Below are 18,963 nucleotides of genomic sequence, written 5' to 3' on the forward strand. Positions count from 1 at the left end.
CTGTGAGCATACACAAATGAGAATTTTGACTGTCTGAGGGGTGAGGACCAGTGCGGGAGAATGAACTTCGCCTTCCTCTCGCAGGGCAGCCAGGCTACAGCTATGTCCCATGTTTCTGCAAGAACAGAACTGACATACTGTCATAGAAATTGTCAATCCGTTCCGATAGTATGAGACTCATACTCAAAATAAGGAAAGAAAACAAAGGGTGAAGTATAAGCCAAAGCAAAATGGGGGGCACAAAGCATTCGGTAATGGTTATCGTGCAGTTGCTTGTTGGGGTTGACAGTACTGTAAACAAGATAGTTCTGGCCAACCTCTATTGGTTTCTTTCGTGATCATAGTTCAACACAAAGCCCCACATTTATCCACATACTAGCAGATATAAATACATATTTCTTTTTTCTAGAATTGCTATACCTGAATGGCATAACAAACTGATGGGCAGTTAGCTGTTATGTGACAGCTACCATAGCAACAGCCAATGAGGGAATGAGTTTGGTCACGCCATTTGCCAGTGTCTTTTTTCCCTGTGGTCAATAGCTAAGGCTGGTAACGTAACTGTTGTGATCCTTTTCACCAGCTGCTTTTCTCCTTTTTACTAGTGTTTTCTTTATTTCAAAAAAAAGTCTGCAGCTTATAGCAAAATTGATAAGCCTAATAGATCCTACAAAGCAAACCCATAAACCCATCACTGCAAATTGGAAGGACTTCAGTACCGAATCTCACAGTATTTTCTGCCATGGTCTTTTCGGCATGTGGGTAGCAGTGTATCATCAATATCAGCCTTTTCCATGTCAAGCTGTCAACCACTCTGCTATTCTGACCTTGTTATAGGTCCAACATCTGGTTTCTACATAGCCATACATGGTGTGTATCTTATAGACCATTCAACAGCCCACAGTTGATGTGGAGAACATTTACATAATTCGCTGTGTTCTAGAATTTGGGCTGTGTTTTCCTTAGCAATGCAAGTCAGTTGGTGACTATGGCAGACTCCCTGAGCTGTCATCTTATACTTTGTCTGTAATTATTGCTCAGTGCATTTACTACTTATTAATTTTTAAAAGGGTTATGTAATAATATTCATGTAATTGTGATGGAGTAGTTTCAGTATTTTTTGTACAACAGTCATCATTCAAGTTGTCGTGCATATGCCTCATTGTCATTATCGATTTCTTGTAAGATGTTCATGAGTTATATCTTAGTGTTGGAATTATCAGCTACAGCCATTTATCCTAAGGCTTTTGAAGCCCACCATTCTGTGCCATGTTCCTCTCCGGCAATTCTGCAACCACTTTGCCACCTTCACGAGTATCCCTAGCTGTACATAGGCCGACATGTCCCCTCTCGTGTTTACAAAACTCACATTCTGACAGTTAGGTGACGGGTGTCATCTTATTATCTTCACAGCTTAAATACAAAAGTATTGGGAAATAAAACTTAATATGGCTGTTTTAAAGTCTTTAACATTTACCACAAATTATGTCACTTTTTAGTGTTTGGTAATTTTTATTTTATTATTTTGCTTTGATACTGTACTTACTCGGAATTACGAGGAGGTGTAATGATTGGTTAGTGTATTCATAAGGCATAATTCCAGTACTACTAGTATACACAATTAAAAGCAGATAGATGTATTTTCTGCTTTTAAATGTGTTACTTGGCAGCTATGGGATTTCTCCTCTTAAGAGAAAAACTGGTGAGCCATTCTGTCTCCTTGTCATTTTACAGTCTTCTCAATGTATGTCTGCTTTTGATACAGTATATTAATTTAGCTCACGTGGTAAATACCACAATGTTGTCCACCATTGGTAAAAAAAAAAAAAAAAAAAAAAAAAAAAAACTGCGACATGGAAATTTCTTTATTTTGTACAGACTACTACATGAGCTTTGCAGATCAACTCCACACATGACCCAAATGCTGTACTTTTCGGCTAAAAAATTCCAAACTGAGTTGTCCCAAAATATTGCCTTGTTTTAACACCAAGGTATGAAAGTATACAAAGTTAACAAGTCTTTGTGCGTCACTGGAGCAATTTTGTCTGACAGTATTCTAATTCTAAAGGCAGCTGCTCTGCTGTCAGCATATGCAGGAGGGACCAGAACTACCTGCGCATTCAGAACCAGAAATCTGCAGTTCCTTGCTCAGTAATCATTTCGCCATTGTAGAGGACTCGAATGGTTGCGTGAACAGAATTGTCGTAAGAATCTGGATATTCTGTGTGTTATTACAATTGAAAGTAAGATTATTAACTTTGAATTAAGAATTGGTTCTCTACTGAAGATCCATAGCTACATTTCTGACAATAATTTGTTACAATTATAATTATATCTTCTACAAATAAAATACCATTATAATTCATTGTGACCTGTCAGTTGAAGACATAGCCTTGATATAGAAGCATGGGTAACTGTATGGACTTCAGATCAAAATTCACAATAAATAAATGGACCCTGAGATAAGCCCTAATTGTAGCACATCAGTGGAGTTAGGTCATTCTGGTCATGCTATAATGTAAACAGTTTTCAACTTCGTACCACCTAGATAAGACTAAAATCAATTCAATCTGTTAACCCCAAACCTAGGATGTTCTATTTTAAGTTCTAATGTGCTATGTTTCTCACATCACCTATCTACATTACCAACCGGCAAACCCTGTTCACGGTGCGTAGTCAAAGTTGTAGCTTGCCTCTCTAACGCCTTCCACTGGCAACAAAAAATTTATTTTGCATATTTTATATAATTATTGGCCAAATTTAAAAATTGAAAATGCTCATAGTATGCTCATTAAAAGGTGCATCTTATGTTAACAGGCTTAACACAATATTACAGGTACAAACCGTATATACGTCTTGAAGCAGTGTAATTCAAGTCAAGCCAGTTACACACACTATATTCAGCCAGTACTTGAAAATGAGAACACTTGCCAGTTTCCAACAAACTTAACACGTAATTTTGAACCTTTCCTAAACTTTATCTTGCTTAATGGGTAATGTCAAATATTTAATACATTAACTCATTTATAAATTATCACTTACTTCGGATACCATTTGGGAAGTAAATATGGCAGCATTAAGTCTTTGAACAAGGTCGTGGGCGTGGGCTTCCCACGTCAGTTTACCATCTATCTGAACACCTAGAAATTTGAGTTGTTCAGTTTCACTAATCATATGCCCATTCTGTGAAATTAAAACATCAGTTTTTGTTGAAGTGTGTGTTAGAAACTGTAAAAACTGAGTCTTACTGTTATTTAGCGTTATTTTATTTTCTACAAGCCATGAACTTATGCCATGAACAGCACTATTTGAAACAGTCCCAATGTTGCACACAACATCCTTTAGTACCAAATTAGTGTCATCAGCAAACAGAAATATTTTAGAATCACCTGTGATACTAGAGGTCATGTCATTTATATAGATAAGGAACAACAGGAGTAGCCCCAGTCCTGATCCCTGGGGGCACACCCACCCCCCATTTGACTGCGCTCTGTTCAGACTGCACATCACAGCCATTCTCAACAGTGTGGGTAATGGCCATTTGCTGTCTGTTGTTAAAGTAAGAGCTGAACCAAATGTAAGCTACTCTCCATATTCCATAATGGTCCAACTTCTGGAGCAATATTTTGTGGTCAACGCTATCAACCACCTCAGTTAAATCAAAAAAGATTCCAAGCATTCGAAACCTTATGTTTAACCTATCCAGTACCTCACAGAGAATAAAGAATTTAACATATTCAGTCATTAAACCACTTCCAAAATCGAACTGTACATTTGGTAGCAAATTATGTGAAATAAAATGATCAATTATCCTTACACACATAGCCTTTTCAGTAACTCTAGCAAAGTGATGGTTTAGCAATAGGTCTAAAATTGTCTACATTATCCCTTTCTACCTTTTTATAAAGTGACATTATTACTGAGTACTTTAATCATTCAGGAAACTGACCATTCTTAAAGAAAGAGTTATGAATATGGCTAAGTATGGGGCTAATGTGCAGTAGAGTACCTTAATTTTCTGCTAGGTACTTCATCATATCCATTGAGAGATGTTAGTCTTCTGTGATTTAATTATTGACTCAGTCTCCCCGTTGTCAGTATCACATAGGAGTATTTCAGTCATGGAAAGGCATTTTTCAAGCGAGTTACATGATTCCTTGTAGAAACTAAGTTTTTATTTAATTCACCAGCAATACTCAGGAAGTGATTATTAAATACTGTAGATATATCTGACTTATCAGTGACAGAAATATTTTTATTATGAACTGACTTTATACCGTCTACCTTGTGCTGCTGACTAGACACTTACTTGATGACTGATCATATGGTTTTATACCCTTATCCCACTAGTCAGCCACCCAGGCTCCCTTTTACCGATAGTACCCTGTTTAGAGCATCCTGATAGAAAGCAACTCTCAAAGAGCATGAGAAGTGTGTTAAGGAAAGCATTATATTTGTCATCTATATTATCGGCACTATAAACATCATGCCACTCTTGTTCCTCAATGAGCTTCAAAAAACACTTGATTGCCAGTGGATTAGCTTTCCTATATAGTTTGTAACTGTATGTAACATTTAGTGTTAAAATTTGTGCATAAGGCTGTAAGGCTATTCACCCTTTTACTAACAGAATGCCCATCTAGTAATGAAGAATGAATAAAAATATTGTCTATGGCTGTGCTTCTCTTCTCCTGCACCCTGGTTGGAAAAAAGAAAAACAGTCTGCATCAAATCAAATGAGTTCAGGAGATCTACCAACATCCTTTTTCTTGCACAATCATGTACAAAATTAAAATTGAAGTCACCACATGTAAGTAATTTTTGGTACTTCCTGTAAAGTGAACAAAGAACCCTCTCTAGCTTGAGCAGAAATGCTCTGAAGTCAGAGTTAGGGGACCTACAAACAATAACAATTAGAAGTTTAGTTTCACTAAATTCAACTGTCCCTGCAAAACACTGAAATACCTGTCCAGTGCAGTGCTGTGATAAGTTCACAGACTCAAATGGAATACTGTTTTTTACGTACATGCTCACTCCTCCACTCTGCAAAGAACTCCTTAAACACAGCCAGGTAATCTGTATCCTTGTAAAGTAAGCCTCTGAACTGTCAAATTATTTAAGTGGTGCTCCGGTATACCAATAATGTCAGTCAACATAAGCAGATCATTAACTTTATCTCTAATACCTCCTATATTTTGATGAAATATGCTAATTCCTTCGCTACTTGGATACCTGACCTTTAAAGGTGATTCCTTTGTTAGAGGGACTTCCTTTAAGCGGGGACACCTATTAGCTGACTTCAATCGAAAAAAAAAAGTGCAGCATATGTAAGAGACAGAATACAATAAATGCTGAATTAATACAATTTTGTGACTGTTTTGTTATTTTGACCATTATCCAATGTAATTTAATATAGATTATGCAAGTGTTACTTCTGCCATAGGTGTATGTAATTATATACCGTTATTTTTTGTAAACCTGACGATGTAACACATCCTCACCCCTTGATGTGAACATTTCTTTTTCAAAAATTTCTGGTTAGAATGAATAAAAAGGCCCTCTTTGTTATTAGCACAAAAATGAAATTATTAACTGTAGAATAACTTCTTCATAATTGGGTCAGCATCAATATTATTCCAACTTTTCTTACTCTTCATCCTTTCGGTTATATAAATTCCGAAACAAAGTACTGTCTACACCACAGCTGAGCATGAGAGGTGCCTGCGTGGCAGCTTGTGGGCAGTGCTGGGAGCCCGAAAGAGCGCACTGCACGCGCAGCTTGTCTGCGTTGCGGGGAAAGGTTCCCAGTGGCTGTTGATCAAACAGATTGCTCCAGTCAGAGGAACATAGTCGTTAATTTCTTTGCTGAAAAAGATGGTTTCACATGTATATTTGATTCCAAACATACTGCTAACTCGAGCAGTTATTTTAAACAACTGCGGGAGCTGTTCATGAGGAATATTTTCGTAGAAGATCTCCACATTTTATGCAGTGTAGAACCTCTTCATACTATTGCACTTTGTCATTGAACTTCATGCCTTTTCAGTGTTCACTGAAAAGTAGTTGGAAAAATATTAAAATCAAATTTTAACCTCTTTACATCAGTAAATCCATTATCAAAATTTTCTCTCAGAACCTCTAGTACAGTAACAGACCCATGTTCATTCAGTATCACCTTCTCCAGATTTTTTCTAACATTTGGACATTTGATGCCATTACATAGGTTAGTGTTACTAGTAGTTGTGACCAATAGATGGTGCTAGTGCTCCACAACAGTGACGTGACCTTTTACATCACGTTAGTTGCTGGCAAAATGGCATCTAAGCAGGAGAAAGTGCGTTGTATGCTTTGGTTTCACGAAACAAAATCGTCCATCAGTGTTCTGCATAAATTTCGGGCTCCTTATGGATACAGCCCTCCTGATGTTAAATTAATAAAGCGATGGTATGCAAAGTCTAACAAAATAGGCAGCATTGAAGATCGTCCTCAAAGTGGCAGTTCTCGTGCGAGTGATAAAACTGTTGATCGTGTTTGGCAATTGTTTCAACGGAGTCCATCTAAATCAACTCGTCAAGCATCACATGAACTTCAAATAGCGCAATCAAGTGTGGTGAAGATTCTTCCTGAAAGGCTTAGTTGCATGCTTACAAAGTGCAAATCGTGCAGGCCTTGCAACTGAATGATTTGCTGACCCATGCTGAATTTGCAACTAAGATTCTCTTCAGGATTGATGGCAGTAATGATTAACTTAAATCGCATACACTTTACCAATTAATCCACCTTTCATGTCAGTGGAATGGTAAATAGGCATAATGTCCATATATGGGGTTCAGAGTCTCCACATGCTACTTTACAGTTGCAGCGAGACTGAAAAAGTGAAATATTTGGTGCGGCCTCGTTCATAACAAGGTTTTTGGACCATTTTGCAGCAGTTCATTGCCCCACAGTTGGAAGAATATCAACCATAGATAATTTTCCAGCAAGATGGAGACCCCCGCCCATTGGGTTTTGATATTGCATGATTTTCTGGATGAAACATTTCCGGATCGGTGGATTGGAAGGAACGGTCTAACACCCTGGCCACCCCGCTCTCCAGACTTTACATCCCTTGCCTTTTTTGTCTGGGGCTATATCAAGGACAGAGTCTCCGCAACACCAGTTGCTGACATTGATGAACTGAAGGCTAGGTTGCAAGCTGCTGTGGGTACTGTGACAGAAAACATGTTACAAAACACCTGGCGGGAACTGGAATACCTCTTCGGCATTCTCTGAGCTACCAAGGGAGCTCACCCTGTATGTATCTTTGGCCGTTTTTCCAGTCATTGGCAGTTAATGGTTAGAGTGCTAACACCTAAGTTTTCAAGTAGTATGCATAACCAGTGATGCTGGCCACTGATGCGATATATATAGGGATTGTGTCAACCCCTTTCACATCAGCTACAACTTGAAGATGGCGCATTGAAGTGCCAAAACTCGTTGCAACAAAATAAATAAAATCATAAGGATGGCTGTAGGCATTTTATTTTCTCACAGTTCCCTAGATCGTCTGAAATACATGCTCGTTCCACTCACACCTAACATCTTGCTTGTCACCACTGATGCCATCTCCCTCTATTCCAACATCCCCTATGTATGTGGTCTGTCTGCTGTTGAACATTTTCTCAGTCAACACCCATCTGATTACAAACCTATTACACCCTTCTTGCTCACCATAATTAACTTCAGCTTCAAGGGGCAGGCATACAAACAGATCAGAGGTACGGCCACGGGAATCAGGGTGGCTCCATCCTATGCCGACCTTTCCATGGGTCGCTTGGAGGGGGCTTTACTGGGATCCATAAGCCTTCTGCCCCTGGTTTGAGTTAGATCCATTGATGATATCTTTGCTTTATGGACTCGTGGTGAGACTGACCTGTTAAAATTCCTGGAATCTCTAAATACCTTCTCCCAATTAAATTTCACATGGTCCTATACTGAATCCCATGCCGCTTTCCTTGATGTTGATCTCATCCTCACCAAAGTCCAGCTACAAACTTCCGTCTACATCAAATCTACTAACAAACAATAGTACTTACATTTTGCTGGGCTTACCATTGCTGTCCGCGTCCAGTCCCTGCTGTCGGAACTGGGGTCATTCCCTCTTCTGCCACCCTTCCGGGTCTGTGCACCCACGCCTCCCTCGTGTATGCCCCGGCCGTCCGTCTTGGACTTGGCACGGGAACCCAAAGACTCGGTTCTGCATGTGGCCCTCCGTCGCCGTTTTCTTGCGTTCCTCGCCTCATTTTCAGGCTGTGAGCCTGTCTACACTGATGGTTCCCTGGTGGATGGTCGTACTGCCTACGCTTTTGCTCACGCTGCCCATGTTGAACAGCACTTCTTGCCGGCTGGCTGCAGTATTTTTACTGCAGAGCTGGTGGCCATATTGCGCGCTCTTGAGCATATGAGTTCCTGCTCAGGTACGTCCATCGTCATCTGCAGTGACTCCCTGAGCAGCTTCCAGGCTATCGACCGCTGCTATACCTCTTCTCCTCTGGTATTCTTTATTCAGGAGTCTGTTTTTGCCATTACCCGCTCTGGTCGTTCGGTGGTCTTTGTTTGGACGCCAGGTCACGTTGGCACCCCGGGGAACGAACGTGTCGACAGGCTGGCCAAAGGGGCGATCGAAGCCCCCACTTTGGAGATCGGCCTCCCGGCTCGTGATCTGCAGCTGGCATTGCGCCGTAAGGTGCTTGGGATGTGGCATTACGAGTGGCGTAGCCTGACTTCGCCAAATACACTGCGGGCTGTTAAGGATACGACCGATGTGGGGCGGTCCTCCCTGCGGCCTTCTCGCAGGCACTCTGTCATCCTGTGTCGGCTCCGCATCGGCCATACCTACCTGACGCACGGACATCTTTTGCGTCAGGAGGATCCCCCCCCCCCCCCTGTGTCAGTGCGGGTCCCGGTTGACAGTGGCCCACATTTTGTTGGAGTGTCCCCGACTGCGCACCCTCCAGCAGTCTTTTAATCTCCCAGGCATGTTGCCTTTGGTTTTAAGCGACGATGCCTCCATGGCTGACGACGTTTTAAATTTTATCCGTGGTAGTCCTTTTTATGGTTCCATTTAGGGGAGTCCTGCCCCTTTCCCTTTCTGTGTCTCTTGTCCTCAAGTCTCTCATTGGTTGCAGATTTTAGTGTGTATTCGGATGGTTGACTCTCTCCCTTGTTTTGTTCTCATGGTCAGTCAACCAGTCTCCGGCCCTCTTCTTTTCCTCCGTTTCTTTCTGTCCGGTGTTCGTCTGTACTCTTCTTGTCTCTAGCGTTCGCTGCCACATTGGTGTTCTTTCAGTGACTGGGGGGAGGGGCGTCTCCTCCCCCCTTGGGGTTTTACCTGCCCCGTAAATTTTCGTCTCACCTGTTTTTGGAATGGGGGACTGATGACCCTAGCTGTTTAGTCCCCCTTAAACATCCCAACTACCACCACCAGTTGCTATCCTTTCCGTGCTAAACGTTCGCTCCCATACAGCCTTTGCATTCGAGGCAAACGTATTTGTTACGAAGCAGACTCTTTACAGCAATACCCCACCATTCTCACTTCAGCCTTCACTGGACATAATTATCGCAACTGCCTAGTTCAAAAGCAGATTTCCCAGGCCATCACATCCAGTCCTGGTACTGCTAATCCCTCCAAAAATCAACTTCAGTGCACACAACATGTTACCCTGTATGATCTTGGTCTTGAATGTATCAATTGCCACTTCGACAAGGCCACAACTCCCTAAAATCATGCCCTGAACTGAGATCTATTCTGTCTCTGATTTTGTCCTAGAATATGTTTTCGTCGCCTTCGCAATCTCTGCAATATCCTTCTCAGACCATATGCTCCTTCTGCACCCATCTCCCCACCCTTTGGCTCCTACCCCTGTGACCATCCCCGCTGCAAAACTTGTCCTACACACCCTCCTACGTCCAGCTATTCCTGCCCTGTAACTGGCAAAACATAGACTATTGAAGGGAGAGCCCCACTTGCCAAATGACACATCAAATACCAGCTGTTACGTAAACACTGTTCGGCCTTTTACATCGGCATGGTTACCACCCAGTTATCAGTCGGGATGAATTGGCATAGGCAGAGGGTGTACACAGGCAATGCACAATATTGTGTTGCAGAGCATGCTGTACAACATGAAAGTCATGATCTTGGTGCCTGTTTCACCACATGTGCCATCTGGATTCTTCCCCCAGACATCACTTTCTCAGAACTCCGCGGGTGGGAACTAGCACTAAACCATGTCCTTGGTTCCCACCACCCACCTAGCCTTAATTTACATTAATTTCTTCACAGTAACTACTCCTTTCTTCACTCCATTTTAATTTTCTACACCTTTTATTTTCTGACTTGTTTATTTTTCGGCATCCCCATTCCTCCTGTGTTACATACAATACACTTAGATTTTCACTCGTATTAACTTGTGCATGATGTTTCAGTAGTAATCTCTGTCTTGCATATTACCCTGTCTTATATCTTTTAAACTCTCAGGTTTTCAAATCTCATCCGGTGCAGTCCTCAACAAACAGTCTTTCCTTCTCATCCCATCTGGTAAGTCTCCCCTGACCCGGGCCTCTTTGTGACTTTCTGAACTTTATCCCTTTCCCTAAACCTATCCAGTTCTTTCCCTTCACCCCTCTTCTTTCCCCTTCAACTTTTCTACCAGAAGAAGGAGCCACTGGCTCCAAAAGCTTGTAAAAGTTAAAATTCTTTTGCATGTGTGTTCCCCTGCCACTGCTTGGAGAGTAGATTTTTGTATCTATCCATTTACAAAGTGTATTGCTGGTAATTTCTGCTCGATACCAATTTCTTTAAACTTAATTCTTACCAAAACTAAGCCACCAGATTTGTTACTAATCATTGCAAGAACTCCACCTGTTACAATCAACAGATGTTTATCCCAACAAAGTTCATGCTTGTCAATTGTGTTTTGTAAGCCAGAAGATATGCTGTTGACAGTAGTTAAGCATTGAGATCAGATTGAGGAGTTATCCATTACGTTGAACTCTGCACCAAAAACTCTGATAATCACTAGAATTTGAGCAACATCAATTGTGTCAATGGATTCATCCAAAGCCAAACACAAAAAATCCAAATCTCTATACCTGTCTGTCTTTCAACTATGCTTCAATGTTATTTGCCATTTGTTCAGTACAGCATTGAAAGAGGAAGTAGTTCGAAAAGAGAAATTTCCACTGAACATAAAATTGTTGTCAGCCATAAAGTATTATTTCACAAATCCTGTATCACCAAAAGTACATTATGAGAGTTACAATAACAGAGTTTCATTGCAGCACCATCGTGCATCGCATAGTTTTCTTTCTGTTAGTACTTCGCAAGGAGGTGGTAAAACCACATAAGGCGTTATCAGTAATGGTAATGATTCAAAAAAATGCCGCACCTGGATAAATGAATACTTACAGGTCCTCTGTAGAGAAGTTTGGGTTTCCTTTCTTCATAATTCAAACTGATGGCCAAAACATTTGAAAATGTTGCTATACTTTGACTGTTACCATCTATAATTTTATGTCACAAACGAAACACTGAGGGCAACTTTGTTTTTCAGCAAAGTAATTCTCTTCACTCTGTGGGATGAAGTGTGTAAGGATTTATCAGATTTTCGATTTGCTCGTTGCTGCATATGTGTCAATTAGAAAAGATTGATACGGCAGTTAAAGGGAGAAGTTATGGTTGATGGAGTCGGGGGAATCCACAGGCAAGCACTGCGAGCCTCTGTGATGACAGTAAAGATGAATTGTAATCTCCGGTAAAGAGTGGTATGTATAAAATCACATGCAAGCACTGTGGAAAAGTACATGTTGTTTCCCAGAAGGAATAGCCAGTATGCAGACATATGACAGGAATGATCATTTGAAGAAAAAAAGTCTAATAAACATAGGCTCTAAAACACACAGCCCTTAAGGTATGCATTGTCAGGCCCGTGTTAACTCGACTTTTTTGCCTCGAATGATTGTTTCTGTCATATCCCTGGATAATGATCATTTCTCCTGGGACATCTATGTGTCTGCTGAACCTGAAAGAAGCTGGAGATTAAGAAAAGCAGGCTCAGCCTTTGCCAAACATCTTTTAACAGAAAAACCCCTTTACTATATAGGTTTTGAAGTTTTACACTCTGTTAAGAAAATCAGAAAGGTAACTCTATTGGAAATCGATAAACATACGATACACAATTTCAGTAATACCAGAATGAAATTTTCACTTTGCGGCAGTGTGTACACCAATACGAAACTTCCTGGCAGATTAAAATTGTGTGCTGGAGTGAGACTCAAACTTGGGACCTTTGCCTTTCACGTGCAATTGCGCTGCTGACTGAGCTACCCAAGCACAACTCGCAACCTGTCCCCGCAGCTTCAGTCTGCCAGTGCTTTGTCTTCTACCTTCCAAACATCATAGAAGCTATCCTGCGAACCTCTCAGAAGTAGCACTTCTGGAAGAAAGGAATGAACTCAGTTTCTCTTCCCCTCTGTTCAATTAGGTTTTAGTTATTAAATATTAAAGTGCAGTTGTGAATTCAACTTTATTTTTCATCTGTTGTTAAATGTAACAATATTCACATTAAAAAACTTCATTTTTAATTTTTAGTTAAATTTAGCTGTTTCTTTGTGACATAAACATGTAATCATTTCTGTATCTTTCATATAAGTAATGTCTGTGTATGTCACATGTCTTTTTATCTGTCTTTCTGATATTCAGTTGTCACTGGAGGAAGGCCTAAGAAGCTGAGAGCCTCTTAGTGACAAAAATATGTTTAACTTTGAAGAGTACTATTGAATAAACCACTATTGCTAGTACAGCTCCCCATTTTCCCAGCACTTTCATTTGCTATGTTGAATTTTATTTTTGTTCATGTTCTTTGCAAGAAAATAGGTTTTGGCCCCTGTCAGTTAATAACTTCAGATGAAAAAGCAGAAAAATTAATCAAAGAATATTAATGTCTTCTTCATCTACTGTGGACTTTGAGAAACAGCAATCATTTTGTATTGTTCTTATTGTTTATATATTTTGTTTCCAGTGGGTTCTCAGCTGCTGAAACTCCTGAGCTCAAGGCGTGCAGTGTACAGAGATGGACCCATAATCACATCCAAGCCAGAAGATAGTCCTAAGACTGGTGCATCAAATGGTGAATCTGATCCAGTTGCACGACGTCCCAAGAAGAGGCGTTTCCCTGAGTCAGGTAATACCTCTATGAAACAGTTAACCAGTAAGTTGCTCATAGTGCTTCCGTATGCCACATACAACAACACTAGATACTGAATTCTTATGTGAAGGGAAGAGTTCAGACATTATGTAAGAAAAGAAGGAGAAATTAAAATACAAAGCTAGAGTGGCAACAAATAAATTAGATCTAAATTTTTAACAACTGTTGACTATATTCACCAACTGTGACATAGTCGCATGTACAAACAGTGATCCAATACTCTCAAATATTTTTTATTACAGTCTTTGATCACAATATCAGTTCTTTAGACGATGACCGGTTTCAGTCCGTAATGACCATCCTCAGATCTTTTTTACACCATGTCCTAAAGTGATAAGGCCATAATGGCATCATCAAAATATATAAATATAATCAGCACAGCATCGTCACATAAATCTAAAATAAGGTGTAGAATACGCCACATCATCCACACAGTCATTATTGCCAGTTGCTTTAAGTGCTGGAAGTTTGGGCATATCACTTTCTGCTGTACTTCCAGTGTCACATGACAAGATTGTGGACAGCCTTCACATCCCAATACTCCATGTTTCCTACCTCCCATCTGTGTGAACTGTAGATAGCGCCATTCCTCTTACTTGCTGGATTGCAGGTTTCTGCAGAAAGAAAGGAAAATAATGGAAAACAAGACCCTTGACTGACTTACCTACACTGAGGCTAAGAGAAATATGAGAGGTTACATCCTGTGTGTATGACATCTACCTACGACAACGGTTCCAGCACCTTCTGTTCCGCCTAGTCCTGTCAGCTCTCGGAGCCATAAGACGAAACCTGCCCCCTTGATGGTGGGGGCCAATTCCCTCCCTGTTCCTCCTGCACCACCTACCTCGGGAGCACTGCCCCCTACTGTGCTTACTTAGCCGAGGTAGATATGTCAGAACTTCGCGATCTTAATTCGACCTCTGCCTCGTAAATACTGGGGCCCCCACACATTTCAGTGTGGCTCATGGTAGTTACTCTGCCATTGATTTATCACTTTGCAGCCCAGGACTTCTCCCATCTGTCCACTGGAGAGCCTACGACTACTTGTGTGGTAGTGACCACTTCACCATCGTCCTGTCACTGCCCCAATGTTATGCCCGCCGATGCCTACCCAGATGGGCTTCAAACAAGGCAGCCTGGGAAGCTTTTACCTCTGTTGTCGCTGTTGAATCTCCCCCTCACAGTAACATCAATGTGATGGTTGAATGTAGCACCGGGATGATTGTTTCTGCAGCAGAAATTGCGATCCCTTTTTCCTTAGGGCGAAAGACAGGTCCCTTGGTGGTCGCTGGAAATTGCGGAGACCATTAAAGAGTGAGGCAGGCTCTACAGCGACATAAGCAGCGTCCTTCCCTGGAGTACTTAATAGTTTTTCAATGGCTCTGTGCCCGCATTCGCCAGCTTATAAAAAGACGACAGGAGTGTTGGGAGAGGCACGTCTCTTCAATTGGGTGCCTTGCCACTCTGCTGCTGTGGCTGTCCAATCGCAACATTTTAACAAATTCTTCACCAGTGAGCGCTACTCCTGCTCAACTGTGAGTGCACGGAAAACACTGCTTACGTCACATTGATCTGGCCAATTGCAGTTGCCTGTGGGAGTCTCTGCCTGACCAAACAGCTTTCCAGGCACTTCCTTGGCGCCAGCATCTAAATGGACACAGTCCTCTCCTCTTTCCCACACTCAAAAAATATAGAGTGGGATATCACGGAGGTATATTCCGTGCTGACAATGTCGTGTGCGACATTTTTATGAGCCAAGGGTGACACAGTCGAGGCGGAAGCAGCATCTCCCTGAGTTATCCACTTTAGGGAGACATTCTGCTTGCCTTGCAGTGTTCTGCCAGAAATGCCACATGCCACCGGGCCACATCAGAACCCTACCACTGGAGACTGCCTCAAAGGGCCAGCACCTCCTGGGGTGTTGCAGGTTGTAAAATTCGATCTTTGGGCTATAGCACTGCTGGCTTCACGCCACCGACTCCCTGAGTAAAATCCCACTTGAAACTCTGGCCACAAAAATACTTGAACTTACCGCAATGCAGTACTTAGCCACTTCTGTTAGCACAGCACAATGAATCGTAAATTTGTTCACATCATTGCTGCTACTAGTCATTACTGTCCTAATTAATTATTCAAAAATGCAAAGTGGTAATTGATGTGTACTTTGCTCTCCCAGTGCATGATACACATAGGTTGCCACATCGCAACCCCAATCAATTCAACCTCATGTACCTTAACACTAGAACACTCGTGTTCCTTTCAGACTCCACGCCCACCTGTTCCCGTCTGGACCTCTCCTTCTGCACTGCCCACCATGCCAATCGTCTAGAGTGGTCCATTCTCTCTGACCTGTATTTGAGTGACAATTTCCCATGTGCTATACGTTTGCTGACTCTGATGCCATCTACATGTAAACCCAACTAGCAGCTTTCTAAAGCTGATTGGAGGATTTATTCCTCCCTGACAGCCTTTGACCAACAACATTCACACAGTTGTGATGACCATGTAGAGTACCTCACTAATGTTATCCTTACGACAGCAGAACTTTCTGTACCTTGCACTTCATCTTTCCCACACCAGATTGTGGTACCTCAGTGGACTGAGGCATGCCATGTTGTGGTTCGCACTCGTAGAGATGCTCTCTGTGTTTTTAACTTTCAAACTATTATGACAAACTGTATTCATTATAAACAGTTGCGTGCACACTGTCATCACATTCTTCTGGATAGCAAAAAAAGCTAGCTGGATTTTATTTACTAGTTCCGTTAACAGTTCCACTCCCTCTTCCATCATGTCGGCCGACCTCCTTTGGATCTCTAGAACCAAGTTCCATTCCCTAATTTGTGGCCTGACTGTAGCAGATGTCATCGTGGACTCCATTGCTATCTCCAACATCTTGTGCTGCTCTTTTTCAGAAGTTTAAAGCTCTACCCACTATCACCAAGCCTTCCTCCATCGGAAATTCTCTCAGAATTGTGAATGCTACAGTGCCACCTTTACTATGATGGAACTAGATCGTGCTCTCAGTTCATCCCTATCCTCTGCCCCAGGGCTTGACGATATTCCGATTCAGATATTGCAGAACCTTTCTCTTATGGGCAAGCACTTTCTCCTTCTTACTGAAACTGTCGTTCCACTATTGTTATTTTGTAATAAAACCTGGTATAGTTCAAATAAAGTAGTCACTTTTTTGTATATATATAATAGTTAAATTCCTTCAGGTGGCTTCAGTTGTCTAATACGAGTATGATTCCAATAGTGCCGTTTGTTGGATGCAGAAGTTCTGCTGTTCACCGTGTCTGTCTCAATTTGGGTGTTTCTAATACCATTTTTCTTTCTGGATGTGCTTGCTTGCTGCTACTCGATATAAAAACTAATACAAAAAACTCATAAGTTCATCATTGACTTAAGATTTATTTCACAGGGAAGTACAACTTTGTTCAAAGACTGTGTCTCAACCGACCACAGCTGACTCTACAAGTGACAAAGAAAGACTCTAGCTTCAAAGATATTCAACACGACACCCAAACTTCCGCTTGTAATAAGTCTCTTTGATATTGTTTGTCATATCCACCAATATCAATCAATATTTTGCAATTTTTAAACAAAATAGTAAATTAACATAAAAAATAAGTAGATTATAATTTATAAAAATTCCGACAAAAATATAAGAGAAAAACATTCACCAGTTCGCCCACTAAATTCGGTATCGATAACTTCAGTTGAAAATAATACATCTCCCAGATTGATTACATTACATACAATTGTATCTGGGCATAGCACATTTCCCAAATGCAGTGTTATACCCTTACCTAGGCCCGGTAAAGACAGACACCTTCCTTCTTGCTATCACCCCATTTCTTTTACCAGCTGTATTTTCAAAGTGATTTGAAGATATGATTCATGCACAGCTGGTACAGTTGCTCCAGTCTCACAATTCACTAACCACTGCACAGTATGGATTTCGGGCACACCATTCTGCAGTTGACCGTCTTGTCACTTTGTCAATCAATGTCATCAATGGTTTTCTGGAGAAATACCGGACCGTGGCCGTGTTTTTGGATTTTGAGAAAACCTACGACATCTGCTGGAGGACTGGTATCCTCTGTACTTTCTACATGTGGGAATTCCGAGGCCGCCTGCCCTGTTCTTTCAGGAATTTTTAAAAGATCATGTTTTCAAGGTGTGTGTGGTTTATGCCATGTCAGATGCCTTTAGCCAGGAAAACTGTTTGCCTCAGTGCAAAAAGAGTTGTCTCAGGTCCCCGTCCTGAGCACTGTCCTCTTTGCTGTAGCAGTTGACCATATTATGTCCTGTCTCCCACTGGGCATCGCTTACTCCCTTTTTGTCAGTGGTTTTCCCATCTATTGCAGTTCTCCACGGACTTGTCTCCTCCAGCAGTGTCTTCAGTGATGTCTTGATTATCTTTACTTGTGGATCATCAACAGGCTTTCGCTTTTTCACTGACAATATTGTTTATGTATTTCCGACATCATAATGGGTTTCGTACCCCATCTTTACATCTTGCATCTGTTGCTCTTCCATTCATTGAAACTACGAAATTCCTCGGACTCGTGCTTGATAGGAAACTTTTTTGCTCCTCCCACATGTCTTACCTGGCTGCCCACTGTACCCAGTTCCTCAGTGTCGAACATGTCTTACGTGGTACTTCCTGGGGAGCGCATCAGACTACCATTTTTACCAATCCCTTATCCATTTGAAACTAGTCTATAGGTGTTTTGTTTATGCATCTGCATGTCCGCCCATCTCATGCCGTCTAAATACAGTCCACCACCACGGAATCTGTATGGCCACAACCACCTGTTACACTAGCCCAGTTGAAAATCTCGATGTAGAAGCTAAAAACTACTGCTGTCATACTGGGCTGATGTTCTACTCAGCAGATACGCATGCCATTTGTCTGCCATGCCCAACCGCCCATCCTATGCCTCCTTCTTCGACGACTCCTTTGGCCACCAGTATGGGCTGCGTCCCCCTCCTCTGTTACTTCCTGGAGTCTGTTTTCAGCTATTGCTCTGCTTCAATTCACACAACCTGCCAGTTTCCCAATGGGTGTGAACCCTTCACCTTGGCTTGTTGCAGTGGCCCATGTTCACCCTAAACTTCATTCGCTTCCTAGGAAAACTGTTCCTGCTTCGATCCATCACTGTAAGTTTCTCCAACTTCACGTGTAACTTATTGATAGTAGCTTTGTGTACGCTGGTGGCTCTTGGACTGATCACGGCATCAGGTGTGCCTTCACCATTGGCACCGACGATTTTTGGTATCTGCTTCTGGAACACTGCTCAGAATTTACAGGAGAGCTCTTCGCACTGTATCAGGCCATGCAGTACATCTAGCGAAAAAGGATTTTCAATTGTGTCATCTGCTCCGATTCGCTCAGTGCCCTTCAGAGCCTCAGTGTGCGCTGTGCACACACACCATCCCTTAGTGTAACAGGTCCAAGAAAGTTTCTACTTGCTTTCTCTTGAGAGAGCCAATGTGATGTTTGTCTGGGTTCCTGGTCACATCGGTCTGACTGGAAACGAGTCCTCTTGTCTTGGCTTGCTAGTCCTTCCATTCCCTCTGATGATCTCTGTGTTGTCATCTGTCAGCAGGTGGTGTCACTTTGGCATCACCACCGCTATATCCTTCATGGAAACAAGCTCTAGGGAATTAAACCTCTCCCAGCGGCTTGGTCGATCTTTCAACCCTC

The 18,963-nt window shown here is 41.8% G+C and overlaps 1 protein-coding gene across 2 annotated transcripts in view; it reads left to right on the plus strand.

The window, feature by feature from the left end:
- The window catches only part of LOC126281360 (chromatin assembly factor 1 subunit A-like), a 90,099-nt gene that overhangs the window by 67,374 nt on the left and 3,762 nt on the right, over nucleotides 1–18,963 (plus strand). For both annotated transcript variants that reach the window (XM_049980272.1, XM_049980270.1), the window contains exon 11: nucleotides 13,062–13,223. In XM_049980272.1, coding sequence (XP_049836229.1) covers nucleotides 13,062–13,223 — 162 coding nt within the window. The remainder of the gene's footprint in view (nucleotides 1–13,061; nucleotides 13,224–18,963) is intronic.

This window comes from Schistocerca gregaria, chromosome 7, assembly GCF_023897955.1.
Source record: "Schistocerca gregaria isolate iqSchGreg1 chromosome 7, iqSchGreg1.2, whole genome shotgun sequence".
Lineage (NCBI taxonomy): Eukaryota > Metazoa > Arthropoda > Insecta > Orthoptera > Acrididae > Schistocerca > Schistocerca gregaria.